The 21,107-nt window shown below is 47.4% G+C and overlaps 2 protein-coding genes across 3 annotated transcripts in view; one reads left to right on the forward strand and one right to left on the reverse strand.

Annotated features, from left to right (window-relative positions):
- The window catches only part of LOC307042449 (uncharacterized protein), a gene marked incomplete at its 5' end in the record, with an annotated part of 65,499 nt that overhangs the window by 24,870 nt on the left and 19,522 nt on the right, over window positions 1–21,107 (forward strand). The gene's annotated exons all lie outside the window — the stretch shown is intronic.
- On the reverse strand, window positions 11,015–13,819 carry LOC307045216 (uncharacterized protein). 2 transcript variants are annotated; one of them, XM_079690741.1, is made up of 5 exons: window positions 13,717–13,819; window positions 13,445–13,617; window positions 12,879–13,342; window positions 12,142–12,753; window positions 11,015–11,995 (listed from the first exon to the last, which is right to left on the reverse strand). In XM_079690741.1, the coding sequence occupies exons 3-5, from the start codon at window positions 12,924–12,926 to the stop codon at window positions 11,498–11,500; spliced, it is 1,158 nt and encodes a 385-aa protein (XP_079546867.1). In that variant the 5' UTR covers window positions 12,927–13,342; window positions 13,445–13,617; window positions 13,717–13,819; the 3' UTR covers window positions 11,015–11,497. The 2 variants fall into 2 exon arrangements, with proteins under 2 accessions (XP_079546867.1, XP_079546868.1); XM_079690742.1 differs by lacking the exon at window positions 13,717–13,819 and having other exon boundaries at window positions 12,879–13,497.

Genomic DNA, 21,107 nt, shown 5'->3' on the forward strand with positions numbered 1-21,107 from the left:
ACTACAATTTAGTTGACCTTTGAGCCTAATTTATTTAACAAAACACTATCATTACATTCAGCTTAAACAAGAAACATTCAAAGTTGCATAAATACTGTATGCATGTATTTGTCCTTTTGTATTCCTGTTTAAAAGAAAAGTCATTCACAATAAAATGGGGACACGATGTATGATAAAAATCCTCAAGAATGTTGTGTTGCATCAACTAGAACATAGAGGACAAAGAGCAAAACACATCACAGGCTTTTTCCGCCTATTCCAGAGAAAAACGCTTCCAATAACAATTGCTCAGAACTTGACATTTCTGCATATAAATGGCAATGTGTTGGCGATGAAAAATGCCCAAGCCATAGTGATGCGTACAGCATATTGTACTGGAACATATTCGGAGTGCACTGGTGAATGATGCAAAAACAGAAGCAAGCATCCCACTATCCTGTTTTTCTGTAAACATATCGGCAGAAAATATTTGCCATGCAACCCTGAGCAAATTAGAATTTCTCGCTCTCATCCTGTCCTCTTTCCCCACCCACCCTTTCTTTCCTCCTACCATATGCATCCCAAAATGATCAGTGAGTCTCAGCTCCTGCTGGAGCCTGCTACACACACATTGTTCTGCCTTTCGCTTTCCCACTCACAGAAACATGCACAATGCCTAATAGGATATGTATTCTCATTTACTATTGACAACACTGGATCATATTCATATTTGCTGGTGTTGGACATATTATTTATTAACTTTTCTTTAAATAGCATGCAGTGGAGAAATACATTTAACACATGGAATCATATTAATCCACTTTGATGCAATGAATCCAATATAATACAAATGTTTGTTCTTGAATGGCTGCTTATTCTCCTGTAGTCTGACAACTTCTTCACAATAAGGATCTAGATTAAATCGGATTTCTGCAACTTTAATCTGATTTCAGCATCCCTCAGTTGGGTGTTTTCATATCAGCGGTGCAATACTCTGCACTGTTTCCTGTCAATCACCCAATGCACACAGAAGGAAATAGAAGCAATCTCTCAAAAGCAAATTGCATTTCCAACCCTGTCATTGTTTTCATTGAAACAGCCCTTTTATTATATGTTCACACTACGGGCGTCAAGGTAACAGGATGGAAGTTATTTACAATGGAAGCCGGTGCCATGAAGCTACAGCCTGACACCTGGCTATTGCTGCTGAATGATGTGCATGTCACCACTAATTAAAGTTGAGGGGGACATTTAAATGAAATGCAGTCATATTATTTTGATACATATATTCTGTATTCCTAATGACATTACAAAGTCATCGAGCAACACATAAAATAAGAAACGGCCAACCTAGACCAGATACAGTAAATAGTTCCAATGTAGCTTTTGTTTCTATAGTGTGAACAAAGCTTAAGGTAGGAAACCATGTGACTTCTAGGTCATAAAGACCTTGTGATGACTCAGGCTGTTGAAGAAGACATGATGAAGACTCAGGCTCATGATGAAGACATGATGAAGACTCAGGCTCATGGTGAAGACATGATGAAGACTCAGGCTCATGGTGAAGACTCAGGCTCATGATGAAGACTCAGGCTCAGGGTGAAGACATGATGAAGACTCAGGCTCATGATGAAGACTTGATGAAGACTCAGGCTCATGGTGAAGACATGATGAAGACACAGGCTAATGATGAAGACATGATGAAGACTCAGGCTCATGGTTAAGACATGACGAAGACTCAGGCTCATGATGAAGACATGATGAAGACTCAGGCTCATGGTGAAGACATGATGAAGACTCAGGCTCATGGTGAAGCTCTTGTTGCAATCTATGTCAGGTCAAAAGTTCAGAAGCCATCAAAGTTGTGATGGAAACTTCCGAAGCAATGGAGACGAGACTCAGAGAGACACAGGGAGAGCAGGAACTCTGATGGCAAACACTGATGGTTTAATTGGAGCTTCGGGCCGGATAATTCACAAGACATGTGCTGCAGCCACGAGGTGACACAGTGGTTTGCCAAACCAATTCTGAAGATCTCTACCCCAGACCCATGTATTTAGCTAGTTCTGAGAGAAGAATCAACATTGTGCATAACAAGATACAACCATAACACCTCTATCGGTTGACGCCAACAGGGGGCATCTCCAGTACAGATAAATATTAAGCCTGACAAATACTTAAAGTCTAATATATTGCATGGTGTCACGGTTGGGGAAAAATAGGACCCAAATGTAGATTGAGGAGCAAGCAGAGGCCTGTACTACGAAGCAGGATTTTCGCTTAGCCGGCTAACTTCAGAGAAAACTCGGGGTTTCCGGTCCTACGACGCTGGTTCTCTTTTTAGCAGGCTAGATCTCCATGGTAACTTATGCTGAGCGGCTAACCTGCCCCGGAGCAGGTTAGGTTGCAGGCTAAGAGCTCAACTCAGTGAAAGCACTGCCTGATGACCAATCAGAGCTCAGTGTGCAGAGTTTAAAGCTATCAAGTCATATTACAGGAGAAAGGAAATACAGTTTAAACTGCCGTTGCAGGAAAGACGGCCGGCAAAAATCACTGTGTGAACGTGAACATTAATAGAATATCACCTCCCATCTTCAGAGCAATCTGACAATTATAACATTAGCGTTAAGAAAGCTTAATTAAATATCTGCCACAACATAAGTAACCGGATCAAAGTAGCAGTACTGTCCGTGGCATATCACATCATAATGTATCATATATTTCCTTATCTGAGTCAGCTCCTTGAGCCGTATCTGGCCGTGCAACACTTACAGTGTCACATACTGTATGCAGAAGTATTATTTTAAGCAACACATTAAGTTGACGAAACACTCGAGTAAAATGTAATTAAAGTCAGATCCAGACGGGGCAGTGATATCATAAACCTGTTAATGTACGCATTCAAACACTTTTTCTTTTACCAGCTGTATTCACCTTGCAGATACAGCTATGTGGCTTTTATCCTGGATAAAGTGTTTAAGTCATGGATGTTTAAAGTTTAACGTCTTCATATTTGTCTAACTATATAGTTGACTTTTCATTCGGGAAGTATGACACGCTGCGCTGTCAGTACGCTTGTCCATGTTTGTGATTGGTCGAATGCTCCAAATACCACCCCTTTCATGTGAACGCGCACCTAACTAGATAGGACACGGCTGGCTTGAGCGATCCACTTGATAACCCGTGTCGTAGTACCGTTTAGCGAGAGCGCGTATATTTTGGATTATGCCAACCGGCTAACTCAAACATATGCAACTTAGGTTGAACCAGCTTCGTAATACAGGCCTCAGGTTTCAAAAGGAAAAAAAGTGAGCTTTATTTTCAAAAGCTGAAAAAATAAGAATCCATGAACAGGTACGAGGTACAACAAGAATCCATGAACAGGTACAAAGTAGCATCCTAGGGCATCACTAGGGCCAAAAGGGTGGGTGGAAGGGGTCTGGAGTACGGGTCTGGGCTGACAGCCCAGGGGCACGGCAGAGGACCAGGAGGGGGTCTCGGGCGGACGGCCAGGGGGCAAGGCAGAGTTCATTGTGGGGGTCTCGGGCGGTCGGCCTGGGGGCAAGGCAGAGTTCATAAAGGGGTGAGGGCCACAGCGGGCGAACTCAGGGGGCAGAGCATGAGGGCGAAGGCAGCGGCAGGAAGAGTCAGGGGGCCAGGCGGCCAGGCCCGAGGGCGAGGGCCGCGGCCGAGAAAGTCAGGGGGCCGGGCTTGAGGGCGAAGACCGCGGCTCTCAGGGGGCCAGGCTCGAGGGGGCCGGGCTCGAGGGCGAAGACCGGACAGCTCCGGAGGCCGGGCAGGACCCGGTGTCGGCCGGGCGGGAACCGGAGCCCGTGAGACAGGCGTAGACGGGATCCTGGGGGAATAGAGAGGGGACTCGATAGGGAACTCGAGAGGGGACTCGAGAGAGGGCTCGAGAGAGGGCATGAGAGGGGACTCGCCGACAGAACACAGGGGGCTGGAGTCGGCCGGAATGACGACAGGACACGGGGAGCTGGCGTCGGCCGGAATGCCGACAGGACACGGGGAGCTGGCGTCGGCCGTTACGCCGACAGGAGACGAGGGGCTGGAGTCGGCCGGAATCCAGTCAGGTAAGAACTTAACTAAACATGGCTTCTCTGTTGCCAACCAGTGCGCCTCTACCGGAGCGGCCTTACTCTGCCGAACACTCCCTTCCACCAATCAAAGCAGCAAGCCAAAAAAAAAAGGTCAAAAGGTTGAAAACCTTCAAAACACAAAGGACAAACAAATGTTAGCTCACATGCAAACACAAATTACAAACATTTTGCATGCCTCAATGCGTTTTTCTCAATAATAATAACACCAACTCAGTCACATCGTCACATTCCTGCCTTTTCAGGGTACTTTAATTAAAAAGATAAATTCCGAGTTATTTTATAATTTATTAACTTAAATGAATTAATAAGAGTGCATTTCTCTACTTGGAAACAAGTACCAGAGAAAACCTCAACTGAACACCACCTGCGCTGTATACATATATACATCAAACAAACGGAGCGCAGTCAGACCACGCTGCATAAAAAGCAGTTGATTGCGCAACAGCACTCTCACAAAATAAGGCAACAGATCAAGTACATAAAACACAATAAACACAGGAGAAACATACCAACGGCGTCTCTGGAGCCTCACACACACTGTCGCCAACTTCTCCCTCCGTGGCTTTGGGAACAAGAGACCGGCCATCACAATTCCTGCCCCTTTTGTTGCCGTGTTACCGGAAGCGGCATTAATATTTTTTAATAACAGCTCGCTTATTAAGAAAAGTAGCCTACGCTATTCAAAATAAAATGAATACCCCTCCTGTTATTGAATAATACTATAATACTATAATACTGTAAGCATTGGGTTGAGAGGTCATGTGTGGTGAGGATGCGCAGTCTGTCCTGGTGTGGTGAAGGAGAACGTGGTGTGACTCGACAATAATAAATGGAGGCGCTATCTGGGATACTCCAAAAAGTATTAAGTTCCTGAGTTTTTGTTACACAGAAGTATCATTGAAGCCTTAACACCTCGGACGTTACATTGGTGGCAGCGGTATCGGAGTGTGTTTAATCCGTTCTTGGATTATTTTTTTCTGTGGACAATTACTGGACTTTCTGGTTGGCTCTGCTGGCTAGCTGTGCTAACGGTGCTAGCGCCGGAGCTTCATGTTCGGAGGAATGAAGAGTGACGGCAATATGGAAGACGATCATAACGGATGTACTGCTTCTTGGACTGGTTCTGTGAGTAATGATATTAAAGTGGAGCTGCCGCCGATGTTTAGGGGCGACGGCCAGAGGCAGTTCGCTACGTGGATAAGACAGTTTGAAGCCGCTGTTCGTGCTCAGACGAGGGGTGCTAGGTGCACGACCTACGCAGCTACCTTGCTGAACATTCTACCTACCAGACGGTGCAGCTTTCCTGCTGTGGGACAGCTTGCCGGCAGATGTGCAGTGTGATTACAAACGTGTGAAGGAGAAGCTGGCGGAGGCTTTTGGCCAGAGACAGTTCCTGCTTTATTTCCAGACCTGTGTATCTGCACGGCCCCGCCAGATGAACAAGTGTTTGGAGGTGTATGCGGCGGACATTTCCAGACTCGTGGCATAGGCTTTTCCCGATTATGACCGCGCTGCAGTAAATGGTGAGAAATTCAGACGTTTTTTGGCTGGCCTTGATCCTGCACTTCAAGCAAAATGCCATGAACAGGGGGCAACTGATATGGAGGAGGCATTGATAATTGCTGGGCGTTGTGAGCGGGCCAGGCAGGCAATGAGGTTGAACACACCTGGTTTGCCCTACTGTCCTCCGCATCCTGCTGTTGTTGCATCGCTAAATTCACCATCGGCTGGTGTTTTCGACTGTAATGCTAATACCGCGGATAAGCTCATAAATGTGGTTGAACGCCTCACCTTGAAGGTGGACAACTTACAGACTGAGGTGAAAGACTTGAGAGCACATAGCCGTGGAGCTGAGAATGGCAGAGGGAGCTCCGCCTTGACCTGGGATCGTCAGAGGGTGCACCGGCGTGCCTGCCACTGTGACTGTGGCGGGTTTGGTTGCAGATCTACCACCGGGGATTCCCACAGGGACGACCGCAGCAGGGTGTCCGTTCTCCTCAGCGCAGACCGCAGGATGGTTTTGGTGCCAGGGAATGGTCTCCACGTGAGCGGGGAACCCGAGACACCTCTGCGGACTTCTCTCCGCAACGATCAGGCAGCGATGTCCCGCAAGGACCACACAGCGCTGCGGAACGTCAGCCAAGGCGTGGAGTGAGGTTTTTGTCTCCCTCTCGGCGGTCACCATCTCCATCCTCGCACGGACGGCTGCAGGGAAACTTCCAGTGACTGGCATCGAGACCCAGATGCCGGTTTCACCACTACAGGGTCAAATGGACTATTCTGCTGGGAAAGCGCCTGCTCGTGCATTGGACTCTTGTTCTGTGGGTGAGTCTAAGCCCACAGCCTATGTTAGAGGACTTGTTGAGGGTGCTGATGTAACTGTTTTGATAGACTCTGGGTCCAATGTTTCACTTATTTCTGAGGACTTCAGAATGTCCATGTCTGCCTTACGTAAACGTGTGCTAAATACCCAGTACACTTTTTCACGCACAGTAAATGGTCAATTGTTGGACACTCTGGGTACTGTGACTCTTCCCATACAGTTGGGGGGCAAACATTGGGAGCAGGCTGTACATGTAGTGCTAGGGGCAACACAAGCTATTCTGCTGGGGTTTGATTTCATATTGCAGGCTCGAGCTGTTATGGATGTTGGTCGTGGTCTGCCTCACCTGGGGTATGTTGATATTCCTCTCATGCATGCCACAGATTTCATACCAGAATATTGTAACATCTCTACGAGTGGTCCTCATCAGGAAAAAGAACAACACATGGCGATTCTGCGTGAACTACAGGGGACTCAACTCTGTGACAATAAAGGATTCTCATCCACTGCCACGGGTGGAGGACACATTGGACGCATTGGCAGGGGCCTCCTGGTTCAGCACCTTGGATTTTTCTGACGGTTACTGGCAGGTGGAAGTGGCTGAGGAGGACCGCGAAAAGACAGCATTCACCACTGGCCAGGGTCGATACCAGTTTGCATCCATGCCTATGGGTCTGACCAATGCACCCGCCACCTTCCAGAGGGTTATGGAGCTGGTGTGAAGGGGGTATATCTTGACGATATGCTGATTTACAGTAGTTCGTTTTGAGGCCCACATGTCTGCTTTGGAGGAGGTCTTCATTCGGATTGGGGCAGCTGGGCTTAGATTGAATGCCAGGAAGTGCCATCTTGCCCGTGATCACGTGGTATTTCTTGGTCATTTCATCTCCGCCGGGGGGCTTCGTCCTGACCCCCGTAACACAGATAAGGTGAAGACTTGGCCAGTTCCACGGTCCGCTACAGAGGTGCGTGCTTTTCTGGGTCTCTGCTCTTATTATAGGAGGTTTGTGAGGAGTTTTGCCCAGCGTGCTGCCCCCCTCAACCATCTGACGGGAAAGGATGTCCCTTTTCAGTGGACGGCGGAGTGCCAGGAGGCATTTGAGTTTTGGCGGGATGGTCTTTGTGCCGAACCTATCATGTGTCACCCGGACTTCACCAAGAGTTTCGTGCTTTGTACAGATGCTTCGCAGATTGCTGTGGGGGATGTGCTGTCACAAGAAGTGGACGGCCTGGAGAGAGTGGTGGCCTACGCTAGTCGCTTCCTCACAGCAGCTGAACGGCGTTGGTCTACCTACGACAGGGAGCTGTGGGCGATAGTAATAATAATAATAAATGGGATTTATATAGCGCTTTTCTAGACCCAAAGACGCTTTACATTATGAGTCAGGTCGACAAACAAAACAAGAACAAAAACACAAAAACACAAACAAAAAAACAAAAAACAGAAAAGCAGTCAGGAGGATGTTGGTTCAGTGATAGTGTGGGCAGTGCGTAATTTCAGGCATTACTTGGGTCTTCTCCCCTTCACAATTATTACAGATCACCAACCTTGGTTGGGTCCGCGACGACTTCAGGTTGACAATGACAGGACGGGGCGTCGTAGCCGTTGGGCTCTGGAGCTGGACCCATACGACTGGGTGATTGTGCACAAGAGTGGGGCCAAACACACAAATGCAGATGCCCTTTCACGCAGGCCTGACACCCCTGAAGCTTTGGAGAATTCAGGCAGTCTCTATGCCACATCCGCTCCCTTGAGTACAATTCTCCCTGGCACTGGGGACAGTGGTCATAGTGATGTGTGTGCTGTGGGGACTCCTGCCACGGCCCAAGCCCAAGGACCGATTTCAGGCCCTCCTTCTCCTGATTCAGGGTCTTCAGTGGACCAGACCCTAATCTTCACTCTGTCATATGATGGCTCTGGTATTAGGGAGCTCCAACAAAAGGATGCAGACATCGGACAAGTTTTGGCCTGGCTGGAGCATGGCCAACGGCCCCCTAGATGGAGGTTAAAAGATGCTAGTTGGGGTGTGAAGAGACTTTGGCATGAGTTTCCCCGGCTGATTTTTGTGGAGGGACTTTTATGTAGAGTTGTTTGGCTGTCTGAGGCAGGGCAGTCTACTCAGGTTGTTGTTCCTGCTGTCTTAGTTCCAGAGGTCCTGGGACACTTGCATGGTGCTCCACTGACTGCTCACCTGGCGTGTGAACGCGTTTTGGCACGTGCAAGAAGTGTGTGCTTCCTTCCATGCACAGTGACATTCGATCATGGTGTGACCAATGTTATGCCTGTCAGAGAAGGAAGTCCCCGGTGCCTAAACACCATCCCCCCATGAGAACTTTGCATGCAGTTAGACCTTTCCAGCGTGTGGCGGCTGACATACTGGAGTTGCCGGTCACATCAAAAGGCAACCGGTATGTGTTGGTTGTTGAGGACTATTTCACAAAATTTGTAAATCTGTATGCCATCCCCGATCAAAAAGCCGCCACGGTCGCAGAGTGTCTCTTCCAGAACTACATATTGGAGCATGGGGTAATGGAAACTCTGCACACTGATATGGGCAGACAGTTCAAATCAGATGTTGTGAGGCATTTGTGCGGCATGTTAGGTGTGAAGAAGACGCACACCACGCCTTACAATCCGAAGTCTGATGGCATGGTAGAAAGGTTTAATAGGACACTTATCGATCAGTTGGCGAAATCTCTTCTATCATGTGAGGGGGAGTGGGACTCTTTTCTGTCACAGGTCGCGTTTGCGTACAATACCAGTGTACATTCCAGCACGTCCCATATGAAGTCGGGGATTTGGTGTGGTTAAATGATCCCACTGAGAGCCGCCGTAAACTGGCTCCCCACTGGAAGGGGCCTTATCTGGCGCAGAGGCGAATGGATAGGGGGGATGAAGTGGGGGTCACGTACCAACTAAGTAGCCCGTTTGGGGGTGAAGCCTCTCTCCAAACTGTCCATTATGACAGGCTACGGCGATACAACCTGCCGGTAGCCTTTCCCTTGGAGGGACCATCAAGGTCTCTCTTAAACCTTGCTCAGCCTGCAAGATGCAGTCTCCCCACAGAGCTCTGGACGCTTGAGGTTTTCTGATGGGGAAAGTGACCGTGATCTTGGGCCGGGTTCTGGAGCTGGTGATTCCCCTGAGCTCGAACAAGCCGCACCAACGGTGTTCCGGGCTGGGAGGTTAGCGCGGCCTCCTGTCAGCTTAATGGACTTTGTTATGGGAAGAGTGACTGGTGTTTACATGTTTGTGTGCTTATTTTCTCCTGTGTATTATATGCTGCATAATTGTGTTTTTTCAAGTGTGCAGGACAGGGGAATAGGTTATGTCATAGCAAGTTGATGTTTTATTTGGGCTGTGGATGTGCATTATTTTTTATTTTTTTATGTTTTGTTGTGTTCTCACCATGTGTGTGGAAATGGGGACATTTCTTTCAGTAAGGGGGGACGCATGTAAGCATTGGGTTGAGAGGTCATGTGTGGTGAGCATGCGCAGTCTGTCCTGGTGTGGTGAAGGAGAACGTGGCGTGACTCGACAATAATAAACGAATCGAAGGGGAAAAACACAAAAGCATTGTACACAATTTAAACCTATCAATGTCGTTTAATTAACAAAGATAATCCGGTGTTTTTGAATTGATGAGTAGTGCAGATATCACTGTAAAATCAATCGACAGTAAGGAGAATACTTACTTCCGAGTGTAAAATTCTCCGTTATCCAATTAGTCTAGATGGAAATAGGGGTCCACGCACACCCCTCGGAATTTGTTATGCCACCTGATTTTTCTTAATCCTTAAAGTGTCTACTTTCAGAATCTGCCAGGTGCCAAGCTGAAATAATGTCCGAAAGGCTCCATTTTTAACCCTTTATTGCACCTAACCCAAAACCGAAACATTAAAATGTGATGTAGCAAGAGGCATAACCTTTGAAGTAAACAACATACAGAGACAAATGAATACATTTTTCCATACAATTCTGACCCTAGGAATTCAATGGGATGGTTATTTTTGACATTTGACAACATTTCGACTGTATTTCTGGACAAAAACAGCAACAAAATGCAAAATATATGTGTCTGACCAACTACTTTTTTATTTTTCAAACGCATAGTGAATATTTGTTGACAATCAGTTTTTTTTCAATCCTCCAAGTGTTTATTTTAAGATTATATTGGGTACCAAGCTGAAATAATGTCCTAAAGGCTAGTTTTAACCCTTTATAGCACCTAACCCAAAAATCGAAAAATGAAAATATTATGTAGAAGAGGCATAACTTTTGAAGAAGACAACTTACAGAGCAAAATTAATAAATGTTCCCACATAAATTTGATCCTAGGAATTCAATGGGATGGTTATTGTTGACATTTGACAACATTTTGACTGTATTTCTGGACAAAAACAGCAATAAATGACCAAACATGTGTGTATGACCAACTACCTTTTCAACACATAGGGTGAATATATGTTCACAATCAGTTTTTCTCTAACCCTTTCAATGAAATGAAATGATTAAATAAAATCTTGTTGGGTTTATTTTTAACTCTTTATTGCACCAAAATCAAACATGGAAGATTATGTAAAGTGTGATATAATTACAACTTGAACAATGAATACATTTACCTTTTCATGTCACTACCAACTTGCTGACCTAAACTACTCATCATCCTCATCGTCACTGAAGAGATCTTCTAATTCAATTTCTTCCATCTCCAGCTCTTCATCCTCATGCTCGTACTCTCCATCCACTTCACCCACAGACAAGTTATTGTTGGCGTAATCGGTCACCTTGTCAAGAGCGGCATGCTCTTCTGACTCGGCTCTCTGAGCCAGTACCTCAACAAGAGAAGGAGGGAGGATGGGTCCAATTGCCCAGACCGGTTCCAACACCTCCTCTTCTCCTGTCTTCTCCCAGCCCATGCCTGGATCATGTGGTTTTGGGCTCTCGGTTATTGCCTTGTCTGCTCTCTTATAGAAGGCGACTCTGTAGTTGGCTCGCTGGACATGTAGAATGAGACAGACCTTGAGGGGAGGCAGGCGTTCTGGGTCTACTTTTGACTTAGAGTCCAGGACTTTGTCAGCGCTGGCCATCTTTCTCATTATTTTCACCCGTACTGTGTCCATGCATAATGCATGTGAAGCTCTCCATCTCCTCTTGAAGCTCATCAGTGACCATCCAGTCTGCACCAAGCTGCCTGAAAGCTTTGTAGAGTTTAGGAGTCTTCTCCAGCTTCTTCAGGGGATTCACCTTGCCTTTGCCTTTAAAAGCGCTGGTACAGTCCTCCCCAGTAAAGACGTAGAATCCCAGCAGTGTGCTACAGTAGTCAGGGCCCAGTGATTCCGACAGTTCTGTCACATTTATCAGTGTGCGATGTTTGCCAGAGCCGTGGTCAAGGTAGATGGAGAGGTTGATCCTGCTGGCATGGTAGAGGAGGATCATCAGGATGTCTGTGTCAGGTGTCCTCACCACACTGGACTTGTACCCCCATTTGGCAGCCTGGTGGAGGTACAGGACAATCCGGCTGTCTGTCTCCTCCTGGTTGGATCGCAGTTCATAGATCTCAGAAGTCTGGACCTGTAACAATCAAACAAAGTACATGAATACTACTACATATTTTAACGAATTAACATTTTAAGTTATGCAGTTTTTGTCGTATGTATTAAGAGCCCAATTATGGTCTGCAATTGTATGTGTTTGTCACACTTTTTCTGTCAACGTACTTTTCCATTTGTTGATGTTAGGTCATAAGATCTTCCGTCAACACACACCACTGCTTTCATGCTCTTCTCAATCCGGGATGCTGCCTCATTGCTCCCCCAGACCCTGAGAAGCAGGTCACATAGCTGCTTCTTGTTAAGCTCATTGCCAAGGAATGATTTAAAGTCATAGGGCCTCCGGGTGTTTGGACCATCAATTAGGCGCTTCTCAGAAGAGCCACATCTGAGCCTCTCCTGGGCTTTGATGGAATCTGGCTGGTAGCAATCTGTAGAGAACACAGAATGGTGCTTGGCAACCATTTGGTCCAGGAGCTGCATGCAAATCCCTCCGAAGGTCGGTGGGAGGTTGGACATCATGTGGAAGAGAGCGTTGCCATCCTGTATGAAGAGGGCATCATTGGGGTAACGTACGTCTTCGTCCCTGTCCTGCAGCAGATGGTGAAGGATAGTGGCCTTGTTGGTTTTAGCAAAATAGCCATCTGGAGAGCCAAGGGCATGAGGAACAGGTGAGAGGGGATACCGCATGAGTTCCTCAAGGTTGATGGGCATCTCCATAATCTGCGACTTAACGAGCAGCTGAAAGGCGAGGTTGCTCTGCTCCTTGTACAAAAAGAGCTGGAATGGAAAATAAGGAAATGAGGAAGGCATAAATACAACAGAGTTTTACGGTTTAATTCCTTTCTGAATAATGTTTTTGTGTAATGAAATATGCAAATGGTATAAGTAAAATCAATATCCACCTTCCCCTGCGCAGATGTAAGTTTGACCCTCTTGCTGCAGTAATCCATTGTCTTGAGCGTAAGTTTCTTGAGGCGATCAAAGAAGTCTTTCCTCTTGGAAATGAAGCGCTCTTGGATGAACTGCTCCTTGGCAGCCCTGCCTGCAGCCTCGGCCCGCAGCACGTCAGCCTCAACCTCTGGATCGATGGGAGCTCCAGATGCGAGGGAGTACAGTCTACTTTTGTCTGGGATTCTCCAGGGGTTTGTGAAGCCATTGATGGCAGAGATGACGCTCTGCACCGCTAATTCAGACTTTTAGATTTGAGCAGGCTCCAGCTCACGGTGCTTGCCTGCTTTCGGCATCTCAGGGTCGTCAATCATGCCACATATCTCAAGAGTAAGCTCATAGAGCTGATCGCGGGCAGAGGTTGTGCGGCACCATTTCTGGTATGCGCCACAGTTGTTGAAGAGACCTAGTAGACCACCTGCAATGTAGAGAGGGAGAAGTCTGAATTTTAGCGTCACAACCAACATGAACATGGAAATTAAATATAGGTGACTATGTTTGTGTCCACAAACTGACATACCTGAAGTCTGAGCAAACCTTATGAATGTCTCCTCCATGGTCTTGTCCACTGCTGCGAGAGCCCCTGGGATCAATGATCATGCAACAGCTATATCTCCAAGCTTGATGTAATCAAGAGCAACAGGATGGGAGAGGTCGATGTTTGTGAGAAAGGCCTCAAACCAGGTAAGGTACCTGTAGGAAATTAATGATAATTAAAGTTTATCACAACAACTACAATAAGCTTCCACTTATTTTTATATTGAGTATTCAGTGAATGAGTGCATAGATTACCTGGCGTAGTTGTGGCCATCGTACGCAAAGAAGAGATCTGCCATGGCGCCGTTGCAGTGATGGAACAGCTCGAAATTGTTGGTTTTCACAGCAAAATCCATCATACAGACCAGCCTTGCATGATCCATCATGGAGAGCCAGAACATGCCTGTTTTGCCCAGGTGGCCCCTGCGTACCTTGTCTTGGTATTGGAGGTAGTCAACAATCAGCTTGAGCAGTGTGGGATCCTTCAGAGTGGAGTTGAGGCTCTCAAAAGTGCAAGAGTGGATGAGGTTGAAGGGGATCTCATATGGGATGTCTGGTTTCTCCTCCTCTAGAAAAACATTAAACAGCAACCGTTCGAGTGCCTCTGTGACCGCCTTCAGACTGAAGAGAGCCTTGGCATATGACTTCCCGCTCAGGATATTTTTCAGGCAACCACTGTTTGCGAGGCCAGCTTCTATGAGGATCTCGGCGTAGCCAGCTCCAAGACACTTTCGCCCAGTGAGTCTGCTCATGTAATTCATGGCTGTGTGGAACTTGCCAATGAGGTTCACATGCTTACTTAATTCCTCCTCGTACTTCCATACTATAGGACAGGCTTTCATGACGACTCCCAGGTCAAACATGTTGATGGTGTATGGCTGTCCAACCTCCTCGGTTGCTGCCTCGGATTTCTCGAGTAGCTCATACACTACTGCGTTGTCTGTAATGGGCTGGTTGATGGGGGTGTAAAAGTCGATGGTAGATTTCCTAGGAGGCACTTTCCCTGTGCTTGAAATAAAACCACCAAATCCAGGCACTTGCTGCTTGCCCTGGCTGCTCAACCATCTGCTGAGGAGGTGGGTGTTGTACTGCAACATTGAGGCATCATATGACACTTGGTTCTCGGCAGGAGGGGTAAAGTTGACATTCTTGGGGAATTTGGGGCCAACTCTTTTGAATGCCAGCTCTGGCAGCGTCTCGGGAGGCGTGATCTTAAGGCTTCTCATCTTGGATGACTTGTCATAGAGAGGAAGGGTCCTTTTCTTGGTGCTCACATGGCTCTCCTTCACTTCTTGAATCATGATTCCCCCGGCGCTGTTTACCACATTTGAACCATAAACGTTGGTGGTGATTCTGTTCAGGTTGTCCCAATCGCTGTGAAAAACAGTGTTTCCCTTGCAAGTGATGATTTGAGGGGTCAGGTTGGTGGACATCTCATCAAAAGCCTTGGCCATGGCTGTCTCAAGTTCCATACTGAAGTCATATGTCTCTGAGTGTCCTAGTCGTGAAAGGATGGTTGTGAGCTGTAAAGATAAACAAATGTTTTTTTTATCAATATCAAATACCTGTATGAAGCATAGTTGAGCAATGACAATGTAGGACCTCATAAGCAATAAGTTATCTGATCACTCACCTGTTTGCTTCGATAGAGGTGCCGAAGTGTGGCACACAGGAGGATGTGCTTTGGGAGTTTCCACTTGCTGTTAGTTGCTGCTCGACACACATCTTGTGTAATCGAATAGACCAGCCTCTGCGTCTTCTCACACTGTTCTTCATCAAGTGTCCCAGTCACCACTGAGCTCAGAAATTGTACAAGATGTTCTGGGAGCAGTTCATCCATTTTCACCAGCTCCTGTGCAGTTGGGGGCCATGGTAGCTCCTTTGACTCTTTGAATGCCTTTTTAATGTGAGAATTGAGGGTGAGTGCTGCTTCTTGTAGTTGATCAGATGTTCCAAGTTTGTACGCACATTTAACTGCTTCATCTACAGTAATGCTTGAGCTGTATATAAGGTTCAACTCAAGACAACCATGGTCTGGTACCTTTGAGAATGTGAGTTCATGAGATATGTCTTTGTCTCCTTTTAAACGTCTTACCAATTTCTCACTGCGGTATTCAGGATTAGGAAAACCTTCACCTTCCAGTGTCTTCCTGTACAAGTTGCACATGGATCTTAGCTGGACGACTTCTTTGTGTTCAACCACATTCCTAAGAATGTAATCCTTTACTACACAATAGGACTTGTCATGTGCTGCCATTTTCCGGGCCTGCGGGCTGTCAATGTTGTCTGCTGCCTTTTTTACTCTCTTCCTTCCACGCTCATGGTTTTGGTACTCATTGCTGAAGTTATTTCTGCATATTGGATGATACTGACCTTCCATAGCAAAGAGGTCCTTGCCCTGCACCTTGCGATAAAGATCCTCTTTCTTCAATTCCAGTGCCCTAGGTTCGATAACTTTCCAGGCTGGTTCTTTGTGTTTCCAACTCTGAAACCTTTTTAGCTCTTCAGTCTTCCCCTTGAACTTGGTTGTTGTTTTGTCACAGAAAATACACTGATTTGGGAACAAGAAGGAACACCGAGCCCCTTCAGTTTGACTTGAGAGACATTTGGGATGGCTCAGGGAGTCCTTTATTGATGACGTTGATTCACCAGATGTAGAAGCCTTTGACACTTTTAAACGATCCAATTTCCCTGTGAAGGTTTTCTAGCAGTTTTGATGATAGCCAGTTTTATCCAAAGGCAATCCTTCTAACGCAATGGTATTTGGTCACAAATATCCTTCATGCAGTATGGTGAGGTGGCTGTTTCGCAGAGTCTCATATCACGAACACTGTGTAGATACGATAGCTTCTCGCTTGCCCCCCCATTGCATTTGCCGAGCATGATAAAATTACCATACTCAGAAGTTGAGACATGTAAAATACATGTTATCGATCTAATCCTCTTTGGAGGCACTTCAGCTGTGTTACAATGTTTCCTTTTTCCCATTGTCAGCAGTTTATGAAGGAATCAGCCTGAATAAAGAAATTAGAAACATTAGGTAGCTACCAAACCTCTGAGGAGGACCAAATGATGAACTGTTTCCTTTTTCCTATGGTTAGTATGAGTAATCAAACTGAAAATAAAGAAAAACATTATCTAGCTACTAACTTAGCTAGCTAACAACACTATAGTCAAGAATACAATGTTTTTTCCTTTTCCCTATTGTTAGTAGTGAGTAATCAGCCTGAAAATGCTGAAAAACATTAGCTAGCTATCAACTCAGCTAGCTACCAACTTAGCTAGCTACCAATTTAGCTAGCTACCAACACTACTTAGTACAAGATTACAGATGTGATTTCTGTATACCTTTTGTTGAATAATTACTTGTATATGACTATTAGGTATATCTTAATAATAGTTAATAATAATTATTAATAATACTTACGAAGAAAATCATTGAGATTGTTCCCAAAGAAAGCAGTGGGAGACTGCCACCTGCAGGTAGCCAGGTACCAGGTAACCAACGGCAACCAACTGTCAACCAACTGCCGAGACCCGGTCACCCACATCATCAGCTTGGTACCCAATATTATCCAAAAATAAACACTTAAAGTTTTAGAAAAAAACTGATTGTGAACGAATATTCACTATGCACTTTAAAAAATGAAAAGGTAGTTGGTCATACACAAATCCCATTGAATTCCTAGGATCAAAATTGTGTGGGAAAATGTATTAATTTTGCTCTGTAAGTTGTCTACTTCAAAAGTTATGCCTCTTCTACATTATATTTTCATTTTTCGATTTTTGGATTAGGTGCTATAAAGGGTTAAAACTAGCCTTTGAGACATTATTTCAGCTTGGTACCCAATATAATCTCAAAATAAACACTTGGAGGATTGAAAAAAAACTGATTGTCAACAAATATTCACTCTATGCGTTTGAAAAAATAAAAAAGTAATCGGTCAGACACACATTTTTTGCATTTTTTTGCTGTTTTTGTCCAGAAATACAGTCAAAATGTTGTCAAATGTCAAAAATAACCATCCCATTGAATTCCTAGGGTCAGAATTGTATGGAAAAATGTATTCATTTGTCTCTGTATGTTGTTTACTTCAAAGGTTATGCCTCTTGCTACATCACATTTTAATGTTTCGGTTTTGGGTTAGGTGCAATAAAGGGTTAAAAATGGAGCCTTTCGGACATTATTTCAGCTTGGCACCTGGCAGATTCTGAAAGTAGACACTTTAAGGATTAAGAAAAATCAGGTGGCATAAAAAATTCCGAGGGGTGCGCGTGGACCCCTATTTCCATCTAGACTAAATGGGAATGGACGCTCACATTGCCTTTAACTGCCGCCGACATGGACCGATGCGGTGCTTCCATGAGCGTCAAATACCGCCGCCGATGGGAATACACTGCAATCAGTTGAAAGCTCTTTGCATCCATTTATGAAGCTGAAGGAGACTCGGTGCGTCACAACTGCACGCCAAAGGACCTTACCAAGCGTCGCTATTGGACTATCAGGGAGTGAGACCGTGTTGAGACCAGGTTGAGACTCTTCCGGTGCCGCGCGAGTGGCAGCCTGTTACAGCAGCTCTTACTCACACTGAGTAGTTTTCCTTATATTTACTTATTTTTTATCTATCTTATCTTTTTATTTGTATTGTATATACTTTGTTTAACTTATACTTGCACTATGGAAGTCAAGCCCGTACTTTTTGCACTCTTTTTAGCTTTGTTTATGTTCTCTACCGTGTCTGGGGTTCTATTTCGTATATGGCTTCGCCCTCTAAGGCTATCGTTCTTGGTTAATCCCCTGCGTACCCGCGCAGCACTGAAACACTTGCAGTCCACGCCCACCCGCAAGGTGGGCCCCACCCTCGGGCTCCCTTCCGGTATAAATAGGAAAGAGGCCCGACGATCTGCTCCCTCTTTTCTTCAGCACCACGTTGCTGAAGCACAGAGACACTAAGAGCAGAGTCAACCATGAGCAGCAATTGTGTAAGAGATTGTCCGTCATGTGGCTCTGGATACATTATGAGCTACGACCAGCACACGATGTGCGAATCCTGCCTGGGGTCAGAGCACGCGTACGCGGCTCTCAGCCAGCAGGTCGCATGCTCACACTGTGCCCGTCTCCCCTCGGCCGACAGGGAGCGAAGAACGGATGCTCTCGCTGCTGCGGCCGAGGAGGACGATTGGCCCGTCCAGGCTTTCGAGCCTGTGGATGGCAGCATGTCCCTGGAGCCGAGTGCCGGGCAGGAGTCGGACGACTCCTACCCCGTCTCCCTCCACGGTTCACCGTGCGGTTCTCCCCTCCCTCCTCTCCCCCGGAGGGGGAGACAGAGTCGGAGCAGGGTGCCGGTTTGGCGGCCGAGCACGCGGTCCCCTTCTCCGTCACCACGGCGCTGCCAGCACTAGGTGGCATCATGTTGGAACTGCCGGAGATCATTTGCAAGGCGGCCACCTGCAGACGTCTCCCCGTTCCCGTAGCTCAGGAGAGGTGTGCTCCGGACGATATGACCGGAGTTTTTTCTGGGGTGCAGACAGTCAGGAGTGATTCGGTCTGGCCACGCTTCCCCGCCATCAAGAGGTACCAGGAGGGGGGCGGCGACGAACCCGAAGACCCTGAGGGCTCCGGTGGCCACATTTGGTCCCCTCACCAAGGTGGAGGGGTTCACAGATGCTGGTTTCCCAACCACCCCTTCTCTGGAGCCGAGCCTGACGGCATTTTTTGGGGTTAGACAGGGCAACATGATCGCCGGACGGCGCCCTACATTGGCCTCCCCCAGGGTCCAGTATGTCGCCCGCCAGGCCGACCGGGTGCACCAGTGTGCCTTTCAGGCGTCGACGGCGGCTAACAACATCGCGCTGCTCTCCAACTAGGTGATGACGCTGGTGGAGCGGTCCAGCACCTTGGCCGCTGATGAAGCGGAGGAGATCGGCAAGGCGGCCAGCACGGGGCTCACTCTGTGTGCGTCCGTCGCTGTCTCCCAGTCCCAGGCGAGGATCGCCGCGTGGGTGACGCAGATTCAGCACCACCTCTGGCTGCAGCAGGCTTATTTTACGGAGACGGCCAGGAAGGTGCTACTGGACGCTCCAATCAGCCCGGACGGGCTGTTCGGAGCCCAGTTCCACGCCATGGTGGAGTCCATGAAGGCAGCTGCAGAACAGGCGGACGACATCCGCCAGCACGTCAGCTGGCTCCAGCCTGCTGGGCGGCCACAGCGGCATCAACGCCCGCAGCAGCCGCAGAAGCCGCAACAGCCGCAGCAGCCGCAGCGTCCAACCCGGCCACAACGGCAGATGGAGAGACGACCACAGCCGCGGCGTCAGGATCGCCCGTCTGCGGCTGCAGGGGCTCCGCCCTGCATCTCTGCTCCCCCGGAGGTGAGTAAACGGGGAGTGAGGCACTCCCGCTCTTGGTCTGCTCCGCGAGAACCTCAGAGGAAGCAGAGCCGTTTCTGACGTGTTGTGAGGAAAATAAAATGGTTTCATTTTCCAATTTCTTGTCTGAGTCATCAGTATCAAGCCACTCTGTGTAAGCCATCTGCCTATAACCAGCAGGGCTCATTGCATAAATGTGCAGTTTTAATCTATCGCTGATAAACTGCAGAGTTCGCTAATCAAGCCGGCTGTCACCAATCTGTTGATAAGTAGTCAACAGGGCTCGCTGCAGGAGCCTGCTGGTTATTAAACCGCAGAGCTCGCGGCATTCCTCTGTCCGAGATACGTCTCCACACGGTCATAATAAGCCCATGAGCGCCATTGTAACGCCTCATGTGGACAGTACTGCACACACTTCCACTCATCCCCTGAGCGTGTATGCGCCTCATGATGAGAACCGGAGTGAAACGCAACGTGTGGAGACTCCCTCACAGCCCTTTCGGAGAGCTCTGTGGCTCGTCGCCATGACAACCATGACAACCATGACAACCATGACACATCTCGAGCATGTACGCCCGCTCTTAGAGTGTTTCTCAGAGTGGCAGCGCGTGTGTCTGATGGACAGATGGATGGGCAGGCTGATCAGCAAAAGGTAGCCTACACCTTGCAGTTTCCTCTCAGATATTAATTTATCTGATAGTGTTGTGGGTGAAGTCTACACTGCAGACTTCACCCACAACACTGCAACCTGTCACCTGCAGAAGTTCTCTGACGACTCCGCCATCGTTGGCCTCATCACCAACGAGGACGACAGGGAGTACAGGGAGCTGACGCAGGACTTCACCCTCTGGTGCCAGAGAAACCACCTTCAGCTGAACGCAGCGAAGACCAAGGAGCTGGTGGTGGATTTCAGACGGCGCCAACACTCCCCCCCGACACCAGCAGTGAACATCCAGGGAGCGGACATTGAGATGGTGAAATCTTACAAAAACCTGGGTGTTCACCTGAACAATAAACTGGACTGGACTGATAATTCTGCTGCTCTGTACAAGAAGGGACAGAGTAGACTCTTTCTGCTGAGGAGACTGAGGTCTTTCGGGGTGCAGGGGGGACTCCTTCAGACCTTCTTTGACTCTGTTGTGGCGTCAGCCATTTTCTATGGTGTGGCCTGCTGGGGCAGCAGCATCTCGGTTGCTGACGGGAAGAGATTGAACAGACTGGTAAGGAAGGCCAGCTCTGTCCTGGGGAGTCCTCTGGACACTGTGGAGGTGGTGGGA

The sequence above is a fragment of the Notothenia rossii genome (assembly GCF_949606895.1).
Source record: "Notothenia rossii genome assembly, chromosome: 6".
Lineage (NCBI taxonomy): Eukaryota > Metazoa > Chordata > Actinopteri > Perciformes > Nototheniidae > Notothenia > Notothenia rossii.